Source organism: Rissa tridactyla, chromosome 10 (genome assembly GCF_028500815.1).
Source record: "Rissa tridactyla isolate bRisTri1 chromosome 10, bRisTri1.patW.cur.20221130, whole genome shotgun sequence".
Classification (NCBI taxonomy): domain Eukaryota; kingdom Metazoa; phylum Chordata; class Aves; order Charadriiformes; family Laridae; genus Rissa; species Rissa tridactyla.
The window spans coordinates 12,640,467-12,655,335 of NC_071475.1; the positions used below are offsets into that span (position 1 = coordinate 12,640,467).

The window sequence follows — 14,869 nt, forward strand, 5'->3', positions numbered from 1 at the left end:
CCAATGTCCTGAGCTGCCCAAGTGAAGGGCTGATACAGCTTACGCTCTGCACAGAAAACCTCCCGAAGTCTTTTTCCCTTGTGTTCCCTCCTCAATGTCTTTTACCTTTCTGCTTGCACAGAAAAGGGTTTCCCCTCGTCCGCCTTGGTATTTCCATAGCATGACTCACATGCAGATCTCCAGCCTTCATAAAGCAATGAGTTGATAAAGCAATGAGCACCACTAATCTCTTTTGTAGGTAAGAAATAGCAGATAAAAGATAGTACCCAAAACCCTGGGAATTATCACAGTAGATGAGATTACTTATCCATCTTGGTCATCATTTATTCTTCAGCAATAGCCAACGATAGATACTTCAAAAGGTGGTTTAATCAATGAAGACAGCTGAACAGAAAGCCTGGGATGCTTCTGTCCAGTTTGCTATCAAAAGACAGAAGAAACAATAGGATGGCTATTCAGGTAACAAGTGAAAGCTTTATCTTCATTTTATTACACAAACCAGCAGAAGAAAAGCAAAACAGCCAAACTCTGAGCTTTTATCTCTTCAGTAGGGACAGCCTGGCAAGTAAAGAAGAATGACTTTAATAGCTGCTGCTGGGGGACAGGGAAGAGGAGATAAGCTGATGCTTTGAGAGAGAAGAAAGAGGGACCCCAGCTCACTGCGAGCGGATGCCAGCCTCTCCTCAGGGCAGCTCCTAGTGTTCCCCACACCACCTTGGGATAGGAGGGAGGAGCAGCCTGGTGTTGGGGTGGAAGGCAGCTGTCTTGCAACAACTTCCAAGACCTCGCTGCTTCTGAAACTCGAGAGTTGCTAATGTTGGACCATACTAACCCAAAAAGCAGCTGTGGAAAGACTCCAGTCCTACCCTCATCACGCAGCAGGCGTGCTACGTGCTAAGGAACAGCTACTTTCTCCAAGGTGTCCAAGACAGGAGACGGAAGTCATACAACAAATAAGTAGTCATATACTAAATACAAGGCAATGATCTGTCTCCCAAGCAAATCAGCAAATAGAAGTCCTAAGACAGTGGGAGTTATCACCATTCTTATTAAATAAATATTTAGGCTGTAGATTTGAATAAGTATTCTGTTAGGAGTTACTATTCAATGCACCCAAGCTCCATAACCTTTTACAAAAACACCCAAAACACTGGAATTACTTGCTATATGGTAATGCATTTTAAACTGCACTAGGCAGAAGAACTGTGTAAATACAGATGTACAGCCTTCATACTCAGTAATATTCGCAATAACAAAATTTTATTGTAGGATAAAACACTTTAAAATTTCTTCCCAGCAATTTATGTAAAAATTAGAATTGCCACTACCCAAAATTTCTCCATTCAAATGTCATAAAGTCTGTGATAAGTTTAATTAATGAAGATAAAGACAGGAGTTGTCTTGTTTAAATGAAGCATTAATTGTTTGGAGGTGAGGATTCAGCTTTAAGGGTAGACAGTGTCACAGCGTCTGCAGCGCAAAGTAGCTGCTTTTCAAGAGAAGGTTTTCTTCAGCTTGGAAGGTGAACTATAAACAGATGACACCCTTCAGAGGTATTTAAGGTCTCTTTTCAAAAAGAGTTTCAGTATCACTGCACTTTCTATACTTAAGGAATTAAATGTTGTAACTGACAGAGTATGCCTGCCATCAAAATGCAGGGTCTGTAAATCCACTGAACTTGGAGAAACTCCATTAAGTCATTGACAGTCTTTTCATTGACTTGGACCACCCTGGGTTTATATATAACTAACAAGAAAAAACAGGGGATCCAGATAAAGATGACTATATTTATTCCCTCAGTTCCAAGTGAATGCATTAGATTATCCTCTATTGCTGTTCACCACCTTATGGCAATACTGATGAAAAACGAAAACAAGCCCTAAAAATCCTCTCGAAATGGGTGTGCTCCATTGGTAGGCTGAAAACAGAAAAGCTCACAATGCTAAGCACAAGTGTGCAAGACTACTATAGCTGTATCAAAAGCAAGAGCAGCAGCAGGAAGGCAGAGAGGCAGAGGCAAGATTTACACTGGTTCACAGGAAGAAGAGAAACTGGTCTCCAGTAAGCCACCACCGTCTATCAGTTCATAAGCAAAATACACCAGCAGCAAGGCAAATTTCTTGCCTCCCGGAGCTCAAATACCAGGTTCTTTGCTGTATCCTTTATCCACCATAACAGAGGAGTAGTTAGGCTTGATAGTAAGTTGTGGTTAATGCAAAGGGATATCCAGTGTGTGCCTTTTCAGATTTACAGCAGCAGTTCTGCTTTCTGGTAACAGATCTGTATGAAGCACCCATGACATCAAAAAACTCATAGAACAGCCGAACTCTAAAATTGGTTCCTCATTTTCTAACTAATTCAATAAGCAAACAAAATTTTCTATCAGTATAATGAATCTTGTTAGCAATCTACAAGCAATCCAAGTTAAACAATTCTGACAGTCATTATTGGCATAGATTCATTTTAACATTACAACTATACATGTATAACGTACAAAAAGGATATTACTATTAATATGCAAACCCATTATGCATTAAGATACAGACTGGCTCTGTCTGAATGCTGTAACTCGTAGCAAAAACTGGATTTTAACAAGAGCAGTGCCATAGTAGTAAGTGATGATAAGTATTTTTATTTTTTTTTTTCCCTACAAGTGGATTCTCACCCATACAGAAACTCCTCACCGAAGACTAAATCAAAATTATTGCAAGTCCTTAAGAGCTATATCTGGTTTTTTTTGCACAGGTTATTGCTGGCATTCTGCCAGCGTCCAAGAAGCCTATGCTAAGAATTACACATTTATGACTGCAAATATACTCCTACACAGGATTAGTTTCAATACAAGAATTCACCAGAAACATGAGTTATTTCTTCATCTACATTAAATCAACAATATGTTGATGTTGGGTACGCCCCTTGTTTTCAAGAAATAATGAAGAAAAAGAAAAGGCACTCTCATGCCTTCAAAAGACGTTTAGCCACAAGGAAACAGCATCTCACTACATCAGCGCATACCAAGAGGAAGATAACAGGTGCACCCATGGATATTGGGTGGGGAAACTGAGCTTTTAAAACAGACAGACTGCACATATAAATGCAAGGTAGCACAGGTTGGGACTACATTCATTACTGTGGTCAGATGCTACAGCAGCACTCCAAAAAAAAAAACAAAAAACAAAACCACCCAAACAAAACCACAAACATATTCCAGACTGATGGGAAAACATATGTATTACCGCATCTGTAAACCCGGTAGATGAGAAAGGTACTGGCTTTATGGAGCAGCGGCTTGGTAAGGATTTGACAAAAATTGAAGCCTGCCTCCAATTATAGTGGATGCCAGAATGAAAAGGAGTATTGATCACTTGTCTCATTGATCTTACTGGATCCTGATATTTGGGATCCAGGGCAAGTGCAATGGTATTAAAAAGTAGACCCATAACACGCTCTGTTTTCAGTAGGATCCTCTTTCTGCCCCTCCAAATCAATATGGGACAGAAGATGTGGGGTAAAAAACAGGAGCCTGACTGAGATCCAAGCAAGCCACTCACCCACCATCTCATAAAATGTTATTCCAGGTGTATAGAGCCAAGCTTTTCTACTTTCCTTGTGGCACGATTTAATAGCAACAATAAATCAGTAAGGACATGGGAGGTTTGTTTTCATGCTCTTTGGAAAATGAAGAATCATGCCTTCCAATTTCGTAAGTCCCCTAAACTTAATACTAATAAAGAGAAAAGCTATGGATCTGATACATGACATTGCTGAGCCTGAGGGTTTAACGGAGTTTTTTCTGTATTAGACTTAAAAGAAAAAAACAAAATTGAAAAGTGAAAACACCTGAATTGACACAAAGAAATACATATAAAATGGTCTAGTTTTAAACTCAAATGGACTATTAAATAAGAAATTAGAACAAAAACCTCCCTATTGGCAATTTCAGTGTAAAGGGACAGAATAGGAACCAAGACTCAATATCCAAATAGTTTCCGTATGTTCCAATAGATTCTTTTTTTCCCCCCTTTTTTTTTTTAGCCAAGACTTGTAATGGCTGGATGAAAAAGTGAGTTTAAGGGAATTTTTTTGTTTTGCCCTATTTAGATAAAGTGCAGTCAAGGTCGTGTTAGGAGACACTGACTGTGGTGGCAACAAGTTAGAAGCTTAGCAGAGAAAGTTAGTCCAAGTGGATTCTACAGGCCTCACCCTGGACATGCTGTTTGAAATGTGCCCTTTCATCTCCTGAAGAACAACAGTTTCATGCATTTACACACACAGTTCTCCTGTTTCATTTCTTTGAACTTTCTCTTTATTCACAGCTTTCTTCCCCCTTCAAACATCCTTCAAGAGCTGTTTTTGCTCTTAATTCTCAGGAGAAACTTTAATAAGATACCTTTCCAGGAAGAACAGAGCAGTTGTTTTTAGCAGTATAAACCAGCTGAAAACAGCAGAAAATTAGGAGAAAGCAGAAGAAACTAATGCCTGTGCTCACCCCGGCGCTGCTGTGAACGGCTAGGTGAGCAAAGGCGCAGACTTGTGCTGGCTGGGGGCAGCTCTCCCCACAGCGCATCCTCCTGCTCTCCAGCCCAGCAGTGCAATGAACGGCAGCAGGAAAGTGAAGCCAAAATTAGCAAGAGGGGTAACAAAAGCCAGCTGCCATGCAAACCGCAGAGAAGCAGTTTACACACTTATGTGATAGGTGTTCACCTTAATTATCTGAGATGTTCATCATATTGACCAGTCACTGCAATAGCAGCACATCACAGTCTGCAGCTCACCGATCCTCCCATGTTCTGGAAATGAGGGAGCTGCTGTCCAGTTCACCAAAAGAGGATCAGGAATCAGCTGTGTCACTTGGGAGGGGTGGAAGTAGATACAAGAGTCAGGAGAAGTTGTAACACAGCTGAAATCAATTCATGACTTCACCACAGATCACAGCTTAGTTTTGTTCTTTAACTGTTCGTGTTGGTTTGCATATTTTATTCATTTTTATCTTTGAAGTTGTTCTTTGGAGTAATTTAAACATAGTAACAGTAAAGTATGTGTTTTGAAGTTCCTTTCCTAACAAGGTAGATGTTTTGAAACTCCATATATGTATATTTAATGCCAAATAATCATCTTTTTGCTCCCTTCGGTAAATGGACAAACAGACCGCAGGATCATTAGTCATACAGATATCAGCATACATCAATAAACAAAAACCCAAGGGCCTTTTATTTTTTTTTTTTTCATTAGATATGCTTACATCCCCACTTTGATGAACTGTGAAGATTCACATAGGATAAACAAAAAGCAATTCAATATAGGACACTGCACTAAGGGAACTAGTTTGAAATACATTATCTGTAAGGACAGAGAGTGTCAAGGTTTATAAGCCAAGATCAGCAGCATCTCCATTTCTGTAGCTGTGATGTTATTTCATAACATTGAACTGCAGACAAGTCTTGAAAGAACTGTCTTTTTGCTTATAAGCAGAGCACAAAAATATTGCTTTCTACAGAGCCAGAATATCTGTGGATCTATGTTAGCGATAGGTTAAAAGTAACACTCTCAGAACTGTTTAACAACTTGTTTTACATTCACAGTGTGCTCTTACTAAAATCCATCTTGAAATAAACTCACCTACAGGATTCCCAAGCGGATTTTAGAAGCACACCGTTCCAAAGGTCTACCAATAACATTCAAGCAATTGAAGCAAACAGATAATGTTAGCATCAAACGCATGCCCAGCCTCCAAACAGTAGAAATGTATGTCAGGATCGAGACCTGCGGAGCTGATAAGATGGGTTAGGCAACTGGAAATGCTCAATTCAGGCTGTTCAGCAAGTTATGCCTGGCTCAAACTCTTGTCTCTGCAAGTGCTGACTAACTCCAAACAACATTCTCAATGACTGCAATATAACCATGTTAAGTCAGGGATATATATCAATTATGGGTACTCCAGGCTTCCAAGCAACCCTGCTCCATCAAATCATCTGGCATTTCGCAATGTGAAAAACAGCGTATTGCTTGACTTCTTGATGGTTCTCCATTCTGCCAACTCCCCATGGCTACTAAACTGACATTTAGGACATATCCTAATTGAAGGGAGATGAACTGAAAAACATGCAAAGAGGGGCTAACAGGATGCACACGGAAAGAGAAGAGTCTTACAAGGCCATAATAATTTGCACTTTAAAATACAAGCAACGTTTTCCTTGTTACTGCAATGGCCTTTGGAAACTAAGTATTTTACTAGTAGAGTAATTAGCTGAATGACAAACATTTCTCTATTAGCAAACTCAATGACAGTCAACGCCAACTTGACTATTGAAAATATTGAACTTTGAGAGATGTGAATCGACGAATTTGCAGTGAACATCATCCCTTTCATACTGTGTCTCTTTCTGCGGTAACATTTGCATATAAACACACATCTATTATTAGATTTTTTCCAGCAAGTCATTTGGTAGACCTGGTGTTAATATGGTTTAACATAAGAAACCTTCCCATTCATCCTGAATCCTTAAGGTTACCTTCTTCATAGGCAGTAAAAACAAAACCTGCTTTCATCTAAGTTGCTTTTAAATATGACCCAAAAGAACTGAGATGACATGAAATAAAAATGTAAGAAAGATTAAAGGATAAAAAAGTCCTTCAACAGATGGGTGAGAAATCTTTCATCCTTGTAGAAGGAGGTTATGTACTTCTCCACACAAACCACTGCCAAGGCCAAAGTGATCTGAGAGGAGCTTTGAGGGTGTCACACCAATAGCTCTACAGATGTTGCCGCTCATGCTCCAAGTATTTATTTGCAGGACTCCAACCGGTGATGTTTACAGCTTTCTCCACATTACTGCTCATGTTATAAAACACCACCAGTGCCTGGGAGACCAGGAGAACCCTCTGCTACTTAAGAGTCAGCGACCCTCCTTGGTCTGAATGTTACCTTATGTGTTACCTCAAAGGTTTTTTTTCCTACTTAAAAAAGAGCGTATTTGAATTCAGCACATCAATCCAGAAGATTTGCATGCTTTGCAATTTAAAAAGATTCAACTTCAATAAGGGTAAAATGATTGTTGTTTTTCAAAAGAACATTTTACTGCGTGTTATCTATGAATGAAGTATTGGGATGTTTTAGCCTTCTGCTCTTGTACTAGATGTATCTCAGATATTTATTACGATTCAAAGGATAACTATTAAATTGTATAAATGTAACACAAAACTATAGCAAGATACAGTTATTAGTCCCTATCTTTCTTACCTTATATCAACTGAAAAACCTTTGAGGAAGAAATAATTTTTAACAGACTAAAAACTAGGCTTTTTTTTTTAGCTTCAATACTCGTTTAACATAACTCTGAACATAATGAAATTGATTCATTCTACTATGAATAATATGCATGATGCCAGTCACCAATGCAAGTGATTTATTGCATGAAAATTATTCATACATTTAAGTATTGCAATGTAGGAAATCAAAACCAGTGAGACTACACTTTGCAAAACATTTAGCTAGCTAATAACTTTTAATGGTTGGATTTTACCTCTTTTTTCCCCCACCACAGTATCCTCCATTACATCAACTAATCACTTTTAAAAAATGATTTGGCTTAGTCTATCTTTTAACTAGCAAATAATATATCTCATTTGAATCACAACTGTACTGAACAGTAATCAGAAACCCAGAGTTACATATGAGAGATTCATAAGTCCATACACACATTCTGCAACAAGAAGTCATTTTTCTGACATTTATAATGTCAAATTTTGCCAATTCAGATGTGGTAGTGGCTAATCGCCCTTACAAGTAATTCCTCAAAGATAATACAGACTTAGCAGTAGGCATTGCAGAGAGTGGACTTACATCCTTCAAGCCGTTTTAAGACTAAAACCACATTTTCAACTTCAGGTATTTCCAGATGCCCAAAAGAGAGGCAGAGTCTGGAGGAAATGCTCCACTTTCCAGCTAATGCAGGATGCTCTGAACTTCACCCTCCTGCCCCATGCAGCATCGCTGCCGCACGCATTTGCTGCCAAAACGGAAGAGCTGGAAGTGCAAGCGCAGCATCGAGCAATGCCACAAAACACTACCCCTAATCCTCCTGTAGGGAAACAGCTCCCTGCTTCCTTCTCCCTCGCTGTTTTGGGAGTCACACTTATTTACATGGCTTATACCACAGCAGTGGTATGGGCCAGACTGACACTGGTAAAGCACGGACCCAACAGCAAGATGGTATCTACTCAAGAATATTATTAAAAAGGTAGCTTTGCTCCGAGCAGTTTAAAGGGGAGAAAAGCAAAGCCCCTCTTATTTCAACCAGTAATTCTGTCTAAGTCTTGTATGATTGTTTCAGTGTCAGAAATGCCCAAGACCTCTTTCAGAAAGCAATCTGTAAAGTAGTCCTGCAGGAAAAATAATTTATATTTTTAAGTCTCTCAGGATTTTCTTTTTCTGTAGAAAAATGTTTGGATTTGGCAGAGACAATATTGGCACCTTTCATTTTACAGACTGGTTTAACAACATGGCTTCACTTTCTTTAAAGTTTTTGACTAAGGCAAAAGCAAATCATGGCCTTCTGAATCCCTGTATAAAGCTAAATCCACATACCTTACTCACAGCTATTTTTTCAGTGCACCTCATGCAGGAATTCAATCCTCCTGAGGGCTGCCAGAACATAAGCACCGGTTACAGGAGGATGGGGGATGAGAGAGGAGGCTGGCACAGCACACGCTGCACTATCAGCATAAGCAATCACAGATGGGTGACTGCATAGGCAAGCCACAGCATCAAGGTCTCTCTCTATCCATCCCTGCTTTACAGTTGTTGCAAAGAAACACATCTATTCACAACAGACCCACGCTATAAACCATTTGATGTACATGTTTCAATTAAAGCACATGCATATATGCTATCCTCCTTCCCAAAGTAGCGCTAACCATTCTGTAGGGCATGCACACCAGTAATTTAGGCACTATCAGCTGTGCCTGCCCTTTGCAACCCTGGTGATGCCAACATGCACCAAAATCACCAAGAGTCAACCCCTGAGGACAAAAACAGGAGCCTCATCTCTGCCTCACACGCACCCTGGCATTACTAGGGATGCTCAAGCTGAATGCATGCTGAACAAAGATCTCCAAGAAGAGCGAGGGACTTCTGCTGCTGCTGCTATAAGCATTGACCTCGATAAGGTAAAGGAAAATTACTCAGAAGAGCTTAAGAGGCGGGAGAGAGAAGACCTGAAAAGCAGCCCAAGTTCCAAACACTGAGAATTAGCTGGGATATTGTCTGGTGGCGTAGGAAAAGCAAACCTCTGAACTGCTGAACTGGTGCAGTGATAACCTAGTGCTACTCCTCAGGAATAAACCGATTCTAAAGTAAACAAAGGTTTGACAAAAGCAGCAGCAATCATCACTAGTAACAGCAAGAATTTAAAGTTTCCACTTAAAGGAAAATTCATATTGCAGCTATTAAATCAGCATACCACAATGTATGCATTACTAATAACATCCTTGATGCAGGCAAATATCTTCTGCTGGCTTTGAAAGCACAGCCCTAAATAGTAACTTTGGAGGAAAAAGGTTACTTTCATTCTTTCTCTGTTAACATTTTGTATTATTTAAGATATGTATTGCATGCTTGGTTTCTAAATTCCATGTGACATTTGCATTTCAGAGCCTCTGTGGGTCTATTCAAGTGCAGTTCAAAACTGGAATATAGAGACTTATGCGTAGCTCTAAACTGGAAGTTAGAGATTACTGTATATTGTTACCTCCGAGACAGCCAACAAATGATACCAGGAACAGCTGTTTCCACAGCAGCAGCATCTTCAGTCACCTAAATTCAGTAATTCTGGTTCAGTCTCAGGTGAACTGTATGTTTAGTCTTCCAGGTGGTAAGGTTTAGCCTGTTAAAAGAACAAACATAAAATTGAATCCTGTGATGATCCCTGACAACCGGCTTCCTTGTTAATGCACTTTTGAATAAATACAAAGTTGCCAGATCCTCTATGGTTCCTCCTCTTTCCTATGACTTGACCTTCAAAAGAAAGGTACATACATGTATCACATTTAGGTATGTATATGAGGTGTGCAGTAGGAGCAGAGCTGACAGGTAGGCTGATTTCGTGGTTCCTACTTCTCACCAACCTCCAGCATTTGTTTATTTGTAAGAAACAGCAGTTTTAAAGGACGAGAGAGTACATGAGATACAATCATACCCGAAGTACAGTAGCCTAATGCATTTGTTACAAGAACAGCTTGCATTACACTTGCCTTGTTTGCACTGTGCTAGCAACAATCTGAACATGTGCAGTAACCGATTTAATTAAAGCCATGTCTAACCAATTCCTTTTTTCTTGTTTGTTTGTTTTCCATACTAGATCTGCACTTGATAAGTATAACAGCATTGCAGAAGTCTAAAGAGGAAAATCTAGCAACCAAAAAACACACCAGTGAGCACACCACACTCAAGTGCATCAGGTGTAATGAGATGCTATGAAATGATTTGCCAGCTTCCATTTCTATCTTTGTTACTGGGCAGATGATAAATGGTTTGCCAAGGTCTACTAGCCTGGGTATGACATTGTCATTTTGCTTCTATTTTTTTTTTTTCCTAAAAAAGAGCTTTACAGTAAGTTGTCTGAAGTTGTATGACATCTGTGGTCTTTATATTTTGTTTGTGTCACTTCCATGGCCTCCACTTTCTGCAGAGGAAGGGCAGCTGGGCAAGACTGGAGGTTCTGCAGTACAGAGACCAGACCGAATGGCTCCTTCTGGAATTAGTCTACAGATCAATACACAGAAATATTAAGGTCAAGAAAGCAACCATTAATTCTGAGGGGCCAAATCTGAGACGTCTGAACTTGTTTTTTTCCATGTGGACTCTATTTAACTTTACAGTTGAAAATTGTTAATACTTCTGTAAATCAGGTGTGTGAATTTCAAGCTAAACACGCCAGAAGAGACGATACAGATGGTCCCCTCTGACACATCCCCACCCTGTGATTTGCTAGGAGAATTTAATCTCCCCAAAAAAAACACTGCATGGCCCTTTGCCACAAGATCCGTATCTTTGCACATCCCACGATCCCGGCTCACGCAGGGTATCCGCTATCAGCTGACAGCGGCATCCTCTCCTCCGTACTGTCAGAGGCATTGCTTTCTCTTTGCGCCCCCCCCCCCCCGCCCCCTTTTCTACAACAGAAAATAAGCAAAACCAAAACCTCACCTTTTTATCAAGCAATACATATTGGTCATTCCCTGCCCTGTGTTTCCAAAGGCCATCTGCAAAGCCTTTATCCATGGATAGGAAGGTTATCCATGGACAGCCACAGACCAGCGGCAGGACAACCAAACCCCCATCCAGGGCACAGCCCCAGCCATGCTGCTCGAGGACCTGATGGCCATGGGCAAGGCTGAAGCCACAGCTGTGCCAGTGCCACTCCACCCTGGCACAGGAGTGTCTCAGGATACCCCCTGTTTTGGGCTGCAATGCTAAATCCTGCCTAAGCATGACCATCCTAGCCCTTGGAAACCAGTGGTTTTGTAACAGTAACGTTTGCCCTGAGAAGTGAGGATAGCTGGAAGGGAAGGAAGGGGAGGAGGTAGAGTAGGAATACTAAAATAGGTCACTCTTACATGTCAGCTTTCTTGCAGTCTTACAAGGAAGAAAAAAAAGATGGAAAAGCTAAATTAATTTGATTTTGTTCTTTAAGTGCTCTAGGCAAAGCAGAACATGATATCCATTTCAGGCCAGAAAAAAAGTGCTTTGGTAGAAGCTAAAAAAATTGAAAAGTTTTATATGTGGGTATAAAAATCACAAAAATACATCCCAACCTCTGCCTGCATTGTATTTTAATAAATTTGAATATCTAAGAGAGAATGGTAGTTACCAGCTAGCTAACCTTGTAAGATTTAAATTACTTTAAATGCTTTATTTTCTCTCTGTCCTGTAAGATTTTGCTAATCTAGGATCTATTCCTGAATGCTCCAAATTTCGTTTTTAAAACATAAGTATTACTGTTCAAATTCATAGCTTGAAGACAGATAAACATATCCTTATGCTCAATAACAGGTCAGTTCTTTACAAAGGAAGATACAAATTCATACACATACCAATTTAACACCAAGCACACACCAAAGTATAAAATTCTTAAAGTTTTTCTTCAGTTCATTGTTGAGCAATAGCCTTCCCATTAAAGACAAGCAGCCAAAAGGAGGTTTTCCCTGCTGACCATAGGCTCCCTGCTCTCCCCTTCGACACCAGGGTAACCTCTGCCAAGTCAGATGATGATTTTAGGCTTTTTACAGACCCTCAGTGAGTATTTGTCACCAGAGTAAGATTTTTGCTTAGAAATTGCTCCACGGATCAAGTATGAGCACCACTCCAGCTCAGCTTTACAGTAATCTTTAAAAAAAAAAAAGCTATTGTATTAATCTGAAAATTAGACCCCCATCACAGGTAACAGACTAAAATCCATTATATTTGACAGGTTGCAGTGAGTTATTTTTCATAATATCCATATTCCTATTATCTAGCACATGGAAATAATCTGCATGAAAGCTACTCACTGCCAATGCAGGGATTCAAAATCAGGTGACAACGTTGAGCATCTTTGTCACCTTCAATCTTCTAGATAACCCTGGTTGTTTTTCAGATCATCCACACTCAGAAAGAGGAGAGGAAGATTACAAAAACAAGTCTCAGCTCCTTGCCATTTGATTGTAGTGTTTCAAATATGTCACATCTTTGAAGTGAAGAGTAATGTAATATAAATGGCAAAGAATAATTTTACCTCCCCCTCCTTTTCCAGAAGCAAAGGGGCAGATTCACAACATCATTTTGGTGCTTTTGGTAATAAATGGACTTCAATTACCACCACAGAAAATCAGCACTTTGTATGTAAAGGCCGGAAAGAATAAAGACAAGCAGCACCTGCTGTGATTGGAAAAAATGGTAAAGAAACAAAAGCGAGCAATACTCGTATAATATGTAAAAGGAAATATATTTGTATTTTTAAAATTAGAAAGCTTCCTAGTATTAGATAGTGCTCTGGTTTCAGGAGAAGATGAACATATTTCAAACAGTAAGAAAGGAAACCTGTGAAGTGGTGCGAACACACCAGGAAAAAACCAACAGATTTAATTTCTTTATTATACATTTCTTTGACTTTCAGAGATAAGTAAACTCTCATGAGCTCCTCTGAGAAGTCTGCTGAAGGCAACCACAGGATAAGTGAGAAAAAACACGACCAGCCAAACAAATTACATGGAATGAAAAGCACACATAAAAAAATCAACTTGATTTTTCTTCCTTCAAAATTAGCTTTCCAAAACCTATGAACTTTCAGATCATAATATAGCAAGTGATAGACAAGAAAGAGATAGAAAGTTTGGGAAAGGTTCAAGAGTCAGTAATTTTATTCAGTGACTGTAATTTTTACTACCCAGCCCCGAGTGTAAAATGCAGTAGTTCCCCAAAGGTGAAATTTTTATTTCTATATATAGAAATGGAACTTGTCAGATCTGGCTGACAAGTTCAAGTTAAACTTTGAGTTTGAGCTGGAGGAATTTGCAGCGTCACCGAGTCTAAATTAGTCAGGAATTCCTGGAACTCAGGAGACTGAGAACTTATTTTTCTGTATTGATCACAAACCACAAAATAAACTGATGTACTGACACTAGAGGTCAGCATATCTTTTCCAAGGGAAAGAATTATTACAAACTCATCTTGATGAATTGTGAGATTAACAGTCTAGTTAATGATAAATTCATCTCCATGGGGCACCATAAAAACGAGATGTGCTGATTAGTGTGGAATACGCCTCAACAACTTGAAGAAACCCATTTCTAGTTTGAGGGGAAAAAAAAAAAAACAAAACTGAAAACATCCATTTCTCATTTCCTTCAAAATGAAATTACTTGCTGTGAAAAATTACCTAGCGTGCTTTGTTTCAATGAGGAATACCTACATGGCGGACTCTTACCTTCCACATCACTGAACTAAGCCTCTGTCTCTTACAGTCCATATTCTAAGACTGATGGGAACGAGCACCATGATGAAAATATGCTTTAGAAAAGTGTGTAGTTAGCACACAAGCTCAGAAAAAAAAAAAAAACCAACAAAAACCCACCAACAAAAAACCACCCCCAACCTTTCAAAGATGCTACGATCATAGGCTTTGAAAATGCAAAATACAATAAAAATCTGTAAGAGCACTATGTTTGCACATAATTTATCAAGCTGGCCTTTCTGTCACACTAGCTAATTTCTAGACTTTGTTTCGATACCAAGATAGTCCAGTTCACTGGGATCTGTCTCTGTTGAGATAAATCCAAGACTAAAGGCATATGGAAGTATCAAGTCAAAGGCAGACCTATCCAATGCCAGAGCTGACCATAATTTTTTTATTTTTTATTTAATTTTTAAATCAAGTTTATATCTTTTATTTGTTCCATTGACACAGACATGGTGCCAGCTCAAGATGAGAGCTCAGAAGGGATCTGTCACTTGAAGTAGATAGTTAATTCAACTCTGACATCATCCAACAGGCAAATCTACAGATTAAAGGTATCCAAGAAATTTAACGTTAGAGATTGGAAAGGCTTTGAAAAAAACAAAAGGCAGAGAAACTATTGAGTGTTACAGAAACAGTACTGGCAGCATACTTCTGAAAGAAATGCAAATACTTCTAATACACCTGAAAGACTGTAAATAAATAAGAACCTACCAGTTAAAAGCTAAAAACCACTGACAAAGAATAGAGTTAAAAACCTGCTAAGCAATATGGTAGCTTGTTCCAAAGTAAGGTTTAAAATGGTGCTCCAAGGAAAATCGTGGTTGCTCTGAGTCCTTTGGGGTCTCATTAGATCTTTGTTCCACAGCTGCATG

The 14,869-nt window shown here is 39.3% G+C and overlaps 1 protein-coding gene across 1 annotated transcript in view; it reads right to left on the bottom strand.

The window, feature by feature from the left end:
* The window catches only part of LOC128915792 (contactin-3-like), a 113,483-nt gene that overhangs the window by 73,480 nt on the left and 25,134 nt on the right, over positions 1 to 14,869 (bottom strand). The window contains exon 2 of the mRNA XM_054216568.1: positions 9,750 to 9,884. Coding sequence (XP_054072543.1) covers positions 9,750 to 9,804 — 55 coding nt within the window. The 5' untranslated portion in view covers positions 9,805 to 9,884. The remainder of the gene's footprint in view (positions 1 to 9,749; positions 9,885 to 14,869) is intronic.